The 9270-nt window shown below is 35.2% G+C and overlaps 1 protein-coding gene across 1 annotated transcript; it reads right to left on the minus strand.

Annotated features, from left to right (window-relative positions):
* LOC109709627 (probable mediator of RNA polymerase II transcription subunit 26b) lies at positions 2495-5845 on the minus strand. Its single transcript, XM_020231933.1, has 10 exons — positions 5697-5845; positions 4853-5571; positions 4683-4751; positions 4471-4553; positions 4057-4109; positions 3824-3942; positions 3678-3705; positions 3256-3590; positions 3079-3169; positions 2495-2979 (listed from the first exon to the last, which is right to left on the minus strand). The coding sequence occupies exons 2-10, from the start codon at positions 5351-5353 to the stop codon at positions 2855-2857; spliced, it is 1404 nt and encodes a 467-aa protein (XP_020087522.1). The 5' UTR covers positions 5354-5571; positions 5697-5845; the 3' UTR covers positions 2495-2854.

Raw genomic sequence — 9270 nt, forward strand, 5'->3', positions numbered from 1 at the left:
TCGACTTTTTAATATACCCCTCTTAGAAGGCTAATGTTGAAAATACCATTTTTACGTTCCAATTTATTTCAAATATACCCTTAGAGTTAAAATCTGTTAATAAACTTTATTTTCTCTATGAAATTACTATTTTGCCCTTTTAAATATACTCTTCTACCATCACTGATTTTTCTTATTTGTTCTTAAGTTAGGAGCACAAAAAGCAAATTTGCTTTTTGATCTTTTCAAATGTATCCTTCTACTATCACCAATATTTCTTATTTATTCTTAAGTTAAGGGCAAAAGTGACATTTTAATTTTTTTAACTGTGGTAAATATTTAACTCACGTTTAACCCAAATTAATTTAACGGGTGATAACGGCATGAGTATTTTGGAATAACGGACTAATATATGAGAGGTATATTGGAAAGAAAAAAAAAATAGGGTAAATAAGATATTTTCAAAGTTTTGAGAGATATATAAGGCAATTATCCCTAAAATTGATATTTGGGTAAAGCATTTTTCTTTAAAAAAAAAGACATTAGGATTCAGAAGTGCAGTGCACCATTGCACCATTCAAGAATTTTTCCCTTAAAGAGAATTTTTTTTTTTTTCTAAAATAGTGCAAGGGACTTTTGGGATTTGTCACTTTTGCATATACCACATCTTAATAAGAGAAAAAGTGTGTGTGTGGTGGAGGCACAAAGGGCAAAAAAGAAAAAAGAAAAAAGTGATGATACTCAATTTTAGGTAATAAAGGAATAAAGTAAATAATAATGCATTTGTGGTCTCACTTTTGAGGGAATAGTCAGAGAAAGGGGCTACCTACAAAAACAAGTGCATTGAAAGGGGGAGGGGATAATTAACACTTAGGACTTAGGAGTTGAGAGAGAAAAATGGGCCCCATTTCTTGCATGCTTAAACTACTCTCCATTATTCTTCTCAAAAGGAGGAAGCTTTTTTTAATACATTTTTCTAATTACAATGCTTATGGTTTTATATCCTAGAAACCTCCAGTAAGACCGACCGTCTCTAGAGCAAGTGGTAAAGAGTTTGGTGGTTGATACCCGAGGCCCAAGTTCGAATCCTAGTTGATTCGCATTTCCAACTAAGTTTATTTCTAAATGAAATTAACGAAGCGAGTAGCGTGCAACCTATATCTCAAAAAAAAAAAAGAAGAAACTCCAGTAAAGACCTGCATACATTTTCTTTAAAAAAAAAAAAAAGAAACTGTATATCTATATATAGGTGAAAATTTTACAATTTTTGGGTTCTAAAACTTATAAAAATTAAAATGAATTTTGGTAAGAAAAGATAAATTCATAAAACTAGAGAGAGAACAATAAGGGCTTTTGAATGGATAGAGCATTACTTTACTAGCACATTAAATTCCAAGGCTAGGACTCTTTGGCATCTGTCGCTAGATTATTAGTACGTAGTTCGTTACAAAATTGATATTCACGTGCAGTACATCGACAGGAACATGATATTTCCTAATTCTGCTCCTCAAATTGTCATAAAGAGTTACTGCTGTTCTTCTTTATTTAGGAGAGAGAATAGTTCATGTAGTTTAGATTTGTTCAGTCGTATCAAAAATCTCTCAAAAGATGAGTTATTATTAGGTCACTACCACACCAACTTAAGATAGTTTTTATTGCACAATTAATTATATATTTTTATTGCTCATATTGTTTTAGCACATTGGATTTAGATTCAGTGTTTATTAACAACTTGGGTCCTAAGGCATCAAAAGTCATGCATGACCTGGTCCAAAATTCAAGAGTTTGACTGAGGAATGAATACACTGGTTCATACTGAATGTCCTGCGCACTGTGTGGAACCATCATGATGTTAAAGAAAAGAAAAAGTTGGAAAGAAGAGGTAAGTGTCAATTCTAAGCACAAATTACATCATGTTTACATTACAAAAAAGGGATTTTTTTTTTTTTTGGGCAAAGGCAATGACAAAAAAAAAAAAAAGGAAAAAGAAAAAAGAAAAGTTGAAACAAAGACTGGGAGAAATGTGTCATCAATAGCAATAAGTTGAAGAAAGTCCCAGGGAGTACCTTTAGTTTGGTTTCTTTGACAGCTTCTCTGTTATGAAAAATAGGGATCAAACATTTGATAAATCAAAATTTAACTTTTTATTATAGCGGAAAAAAATTAAAATTTGAAATTTAAGAATAGATGATTGAATTTAAAGCTTTCGTTTCTTTTGGAATGATTTCGATGGAAAAATAAATATTGCTTTTTCGAACAACTCAATCGAACATTGCTTCTTCAAAAATCCCACTAAGAGCGAACAGGCTCTAATTTAAAAAGAAAATCTTAAACTTATATTTGGCAATTCTATTCCTTCAAGTGTGTGGGTGTGAAAAAAGAGAAGAACAATTTTAGGAATTACACTAACTTAAGTTTAGCATCCAAAAAAAGAAAATGGTCAGGGTAATAAAGAAGGTAACTCACACACAAAAGGACATCCAACCATTAGTAAGCAATGCAAAGTGACTTGAGAAACATAAAATGGTAAAGAGGATCTTATGAATTGTGTATGTTATTTCTACAAGAGAAATGAACCAACCACTTATGACTGGATCAGATAATTAGATTACAACTTAACTGTCTCGAAATGTCATTTGACATAATTGAAACTCCTTTAGTCCTCTTTCTCATCCATCACGACATTCTCTTATCAAAAGTATACATATATATATATATATATTTAAAAAAATTCCTCCCCTAAGTGTCGGCAAACAAGCTAAAATCCATAGAGAGAATTGTTGCAGCAACTATATCCTTTTCCGGTGACTCAGGTGGAAAAGAAAAACAAACACGCCGCAATATGCCACTCGAGTTACAACACTGATTGAAATAACTAATGCCGCCCGTTCGCCCAATTCCTAAAATGGTTCTTGGGTTTCATATTAAATTGCCTATTGTGGTTCGACTGCTTCGGTATATCTTGCAGCTCCATTACTTGTATTGTTCTTTGTTTCTTCGCTGCATGGGACAAAATTTGAAGGAAATATACGTACGGATGAATACTAAAATCCAGCACTAAAGAAAGAACGAAGGATTACTAAGAAAAAGAACACTAACCATTTTCTGCTTGTTGGTAGCCCTCGTGGAGCTTCCGCTTCGCCAACTCGAGCTTGGCCCTTACCGAAGCTTCTTCCGAGCAATTCGGTTTCTGGACCATGTGCGGAAAAATTAGCTTCATTGCAATCTATACAAGCACCATTATTATCCTATGCCTCAATAGCATAGAATACTTACATCAGTTGGAGGAATTGCGGATCTTCTTTGATCGGCAGCAAGAGTTTGTGATTGTTTAGGCTCAAAAGTTGATTTCTGTGGTCTCCCAGGACCGGATTCAGTATTTAAGGGCTTAGTTGGCTTGATCATGTGACCTTGGGGCCTTTGTTGAGAACTAGAGGCTTCTAATGGTTTTGTCGGCCTCATTACGGGCTCTTGCCTCTTTACTTGCCTTGCTACCTTTTCTGGATTAACCATCTGGCGAGGAGGTTGCGGCTTCCTCACTGCTTCGTTATTTACCGGAGGCTTCCTACCATTCTCTCGCTTATTGCCATACTCGCTATTATTTCTGAAATCTGCAATAGGAACTCAAAATCTTGATATTTGGAGAATAAAAGGAAAAATGAAAAATGGGAACATGGCACCAAGAGATCGAAACTCACTTCCGTCATCATCCATTCCATCAAAGAACTTCGGAATCAAGCAGTTTCGGCGAAGCGTAGAGAACGAAATCGAGTCAGTCCGTGTTGATTAAGAAGCATTTACTTGCTTCGAATAATAGAGAAACGCAAGTAATCTTATGTTATACCTCAGAAAGCTGGATAGAAGTAGTTTGTGTGAGCAATAAAGCACCTTCATCCAAGGGAGGAGAAGGGAGCCCTTCTTCCTCATCCACAACAGATGGATTCACAGATTCTGGAGAATTATCTTTAAAATAGGAAAAAAAGCATAATTGGTCACAAGTTGTTCAATTTAATGGCTAGTTCAGATATTAAGCTAGATGAGTAAACGGCATATAATGAATGCAATTGGCATCATTACCTGCAATGGCAGCTGTAGCATTTACCCACTCATCAACTAAGACTTTCCAACCTCTGCAGTGGTAAAACAACGAATTCCCGATTAATCTCAAGCATGCTCGACACACATACAACTTTGAAATCAGTAACTTTTTCTTCGGAAAGAGGATACTTCTAACTAATAATGTACAGTTTCTCCACAAAAGGTATGCTAAATCAACAAAACATATCTTCTTCGTTTAGTAAACCTTGCGTATTGTGACTAAAACAATTTTCATCTCAGAACTGGGTAGCGAGAGCAATGCAATGATTCAATGAATCCTTGTAAAAGATCACAGGAGAGGAGAACAAAGTTTAGCTTTCATAGTTTTATGCTTTCAACTACAACTACTACAAGACTTTTAGGAAAATTTGCTTCTATTACAAAGAAACTTACTCTATGAGAGTGCGCACGAGATGCCGAATCTGCTTCGAACCGTGTTTCCTCAGGCCATTAACAGCTCTCCCAATCTCAGTTGCCTAAGGATAAAATCATACCAAAATCGAAATCAGGATTTAGAACTCAATTCCTTCTCCTCAAACAATTTCCTATCTCTCTATCTTCAATCAGCAATGAACATATACTTTATCACTACGTAAATCCATTACCCTCAATGTTGCTACTGAGAGCTCCATCAACTGCAACCTCCGAAGCGAATCGAACAAGACGCTCTCCGACTGCGACGTCGCAAAATGGTCACAAACCGATCGATCACACAGGAGATCAAACAAAATTAACTCAAAAATCAAAAAAAAGGTCGGAGAAATAGAAATTAAACCTGATCCTGCTTGTTGATGAGGATCTCCTTTATTCTGAGCACCTCCCCGACGATCTGGCTCTCCTCTTCGATCTCCTCCGTTAGGGCTTCGGCTTCGTCGTAGCTGTAGTTGCTGCTGCTCACAACCCTCCGCAGATCCTCGGGCCCATCGTTGCTGCTCCCCACCTTGCTCCCCTTCTCCGGCTCCCTCCTCACGCTCCCGCCCCCCTCCTCGGCGTCGTCTCCTCCGCCGCCGCCGGAGGCGGCGGCGGCGGCGACGACGGCGGAGGCGGAGCGGAGCTCCGCCCGGTCGCAGCCGAAGCAGCGCGGGAGGAGCGCGGTGTAGAGCCGCTCCACGATCCGATCCCTCCGGATCCGGAGCTCCTGGGGCCGATCCCACGCGGCGACGAGGATCGCGTTCTCGATCACCTCGAAGATGTCCGATTCCGCGGCGGCCCCCCCGCCGCCGCGGAAGAGCTCGCGCCAGTCCTCCAACTGCGCCGGCGGCGGCGGCCCCGCCATGGGCGGCCTCCTCCTCCTCCTCCTCGCCGGCGGCGATCGGCGGCGATCGATCGCTCCCTAGGGTTCGGTGGCCGTATTCGGCGGCGGAAAATGGGAAGCGATGCCGAACACGGAAACTCAAAATCCGTTTCGATCGATCAACCGCTCGACAAAAACGAAACGGCGCGAACCCCCAAACCCCGCTACGTCCCGTGCTCCTTCTCTCGTCCTTCCCAAAACTAGAATCGAAATCAAAATCGAAATTAATTCCAATTTAATTTAATTCATTTTATTTGTTTTTCCCCAGTTTTTTCTTTTTTTTTAAAAAAAAATAATTAATAATAATAATAATAAAATTCGTTACATCTCTCCCTCCTCGTCCTCCTCCTCCTCCTCTGTTTTCTCCTCTGTTCCTGTCAATAAAGAGAATCCAAGTACCCAACAACAAAATCCCAAGTATTCTTAATTAGCAATATAAAGTAATAATATAATCTTTGAGGGATAAAGGTGAAAAAAATAATAATAATCGGATGCGTAAATAAATAAATATAAAAAAAAATTACGCGGAGCGTAGGGGGTGACTTTAACGCCGCCGTAGCGTTATCGTGTTGACTCCTCCTCGATTCTTATTATTGTATGTGAGAAAGTGTGTCGGTAGTCCTTGTATTATCTAAATTTTGCAATTTAACTTTTCTGAATTTTCTCTTTTTTTTTTTTTTTAGTATTTTAGCTTTTTAAGAGCTTTTCTGATATGGTGCAGTTGTAAATATAGTGTAAAAAGATATGAATTAATTTTACCAATAGTGGTGTTTTTTGGTTGCTTATAATTAGAAACTATGAGTTATTATTATTTTATATATGTTGAAAGAAAAATTACTTTAAAAGACTTTATTTATTTTAGACTTGTATGTTATTATAATTGTGTTATATACAGTTTGAAATACAATATATCAAATAGTCTCTGTAGTGACGTATAAAGCACTTCAGTTTCTGACAAAAAAAAAAAATCTAATATTTCTTTGAAAATAATTATTTAACTTGCTTTTTAGAATTTTTTATGTAAAAATTATTTCAAATATAATTAAAAATAATTATTTTAGTAAGAATAATGTTTTAGCTTTTCTTTTTAACAGGCAAAAACTTTTGTTTACACACAACCTGCAAGAAAATTCAGGACCAAGATGTAAAAAAAGTAGGTACTCAATTGTAATACTGGTATACTACAGGGACGACCGGCACATCTTACGCATCAAAAGGACGGTGATTTATGATCATGCGTGGATAGAGACATGACGTCATCTCCTCCTATCCTGTATCCCAAGTGGACTTCTTTTTTAATCGGACGGCTAACGCTTCTCGTAACCACAGGCTCCATGATCCGTCCGTTGGTTCGAGATCGGACGGTGGATATTCGCCGTATTTCCTTTTGCTATTGTCTATTCAATATGCTGTGGAGGTGTTTGGTTTTCCGGGAATTAGCTCAAAAATTAATTTTTTTTGTTAGAAAAATTATTTTTTTCTCTGTTTGGCTTTTATTAAAAAAGTTTAAAATATTTTTTAAAATTATTCAAAATTTATAGAAAATTATTATCTTTATTTTCTAAACTATTTATCCAAAAACTAAAAATTCTAAAAAAGAATAATTTTCATGAAAAAAACTATTTTAGAAAAAATAATTTCTCACACTTTTTCTACCAACTAAACACGCTCTAATAAGTCCATAATTCCAAAAAAAATTAGGTATTATCGTCTAATTTTTTTATTGAGACTCTCCAACTTTTTATTTTTTTTTTAAATTGAGTAATTTAATTTTAAAAAATTAGGGTGTTTACCAAATTCGTTAGTGATCTTGCCAAAATTAGTGACTTTAACTTAACCTCGAGAAAGGAAAATGACAGTTGGGGAGCGATTTTTAGAATTACTTATAATTGAGGGGTCTCCTTATATTTTTACCAATTATTTACTCTATTTATTTAGTTGGAATTAAAAAAAAAAAAAATAGATACCCGAAAATCACGTGTCCGAACGACTCTCCCGCCTCCCCCGCGAGGGGTGTTTTTGGCAGTTTTTGGCGCGCGCGGGAACGGCGAAAAATCGCCGCGTAAATCGCCGATTCGCCGAGGAATTACGGATCGGCGAGTTGTTGGGGGTAGTTTGGGTATTTCACTTACTAGGCAGTGAACATGACTCACGAGTGTATATAACAAGAAAATTGTGACTTGTCGGGGAGAAGGGGTAGTTTGGGTATTTCACTTACAAGGCGGTGAACATGATTCACGAGTAGACTTAGCAAACGGGCTGGTAGGATAACCCGCAGACGGATTATTATACCCACGGATTACTTGGACATGGTTAAAATTTACCCGTAAATTTTTAGTCAACATCTTTATCCATACCAGCCCGCGGGTGGGCGGGTGGGTATGTGGGTTACCCGTATTTTTTTTTCTCTTATATTTTTTATATACAAAATATATATATAAAAGTTTTAAAAACGTAACATAATTCATTATTTAAAATATTATAACATACAATAAAACTATTTTTAAAATCTTAAAGCTAAAATATTTCATAATATAAAAGACACGCGATAAAAAATTAAAGTTAGGATTTTTAGAATAGATAAATAAAAATATATACATTTTTTAATTAAAAAAATATATTATATAATTAAAAAATATATGTGCTGGTACCCGTGGATTACTCAAAATGTCCACAGCTTAATAGGTACCCATCCATTTTATCCGTAATTTTTTTGGTTGAAAAAGTTGGTACCCATACCCACAAATTTGGGGATAACCCGCGGGTATGGGTCAAGATTACTGGGCCTACTCACGAGTATTTATAAATTGGCACTTAGAGAATTTATTCGATACTAAATACATATAATTTCGAATATGAATATTAAAAATAAAAATTTGACGGATATGGATTCGAATATGAATTTTGAGTGTACCTGATCCGGACCCGATTTGGATATATTAAAACTTGATGTTATATTTGAATTTATATTTTAAAAATTTAGATTTAATATAATAAATTTTGAAATATTGAAAAAAAGAAATAATTATTTCTACTTCAGATTTTTTAGTTCGGGTTTCGAATTTTTGGTAAAATTTGAATTTAGATATGAATTTTTAAAATTCGTCGGGTTCAGATTCGAATTTTAATTTTGGGTTTGGAATCGGATTTTAGTTCGAATTTTTAAAAATTCGACCCAGTGACATCCCTAATATAAGAGAATGTGTGGGGTGAGGGGTAGTTTGGGTATTTCACTTACGCGGTAGTGAACATGACTCACGAGTATGGGAGAATGCGTGATATGTTTTGCACGCGGCGTATACTTAAAACCGATTCAACAACGGTCAAAAAGTCAAAATACAGTACAAAAAACGTCAAAATGTATGGTGACCCCCTCAATTATATCAAATTTGAAACAAAGGGCTTGAACTTAAAAAAAAAAATGGAAACAAAGTATAAAGTTACTGAAAAGTTTAATCAAATTTCATTGCCCTTTTAGCTATTAATTGTCAATTGCTAAATTTTGATTAAAGTTGTTAGATTTGATGAAACCACCAATAAGTTTGAAAGAACTTTTAATATTTTTTAATAAAATTAATTAATTTTTTAAAAAAAATAGAGGTTGAGGATATCTCAATAAAACAAAAAAACAAAGAACTAAAACTTTTTTTTTTTTGTGTATCACCTTTGTTAAATTATGATGTTCAAAAATAAGTCATAAAACATTTATTCTTGTCGTACTTTAAATTTCTTTTGGGTAAAAATGTACAGAATTTACCTAAATTAATTATAAGTCGTTTTAAATCGACAATTGAACCTGTCAAAATTTTTATTTTTTTATCCAATACATTAATTTATTTGATTTAAGTCAACCAACGATACTTTGATTTTAGAATTTAAGTTAATTCTTTATTTTAATA

This window comes from Ananas comosus, linkage group 4 (assembly GCF_001540865.1).
Source record: "Ananas comosus cultivar F153 linkage group 4, ASM154086v1, whole genome shotgun sequence".
Lineage (NCBI taxonomy): Eukaryota > Viridiplantae > Streptophyta > Magnoliopsida > Poales > Bromeliaceae > Ananas > Ananas comosus.

Coding starts and splice junctions, on each gene's coding strand:
- LOC109709627 (XM_020231933.1), bottom strand. CDS start 5,353: ATGGCGGGGCCGCCGCCGCCGGCGCAGTTGGAGGACTGGCGCGAGCTC. Junction 4,752..4,852: donor TCATCAACAAGCAGGATCAG/GTTTAATTTCTA, acceptor GCGACGTCGCAG/TCGGAGAGCGTCTTGTTCGA. Junction 3,591..3,677: donor TGGAATGGATGATGACGGAA/GTGAGTTTCGAT, acceptor TTCCTATTGCAG/ATTTCAGAAATAATAGCGAG.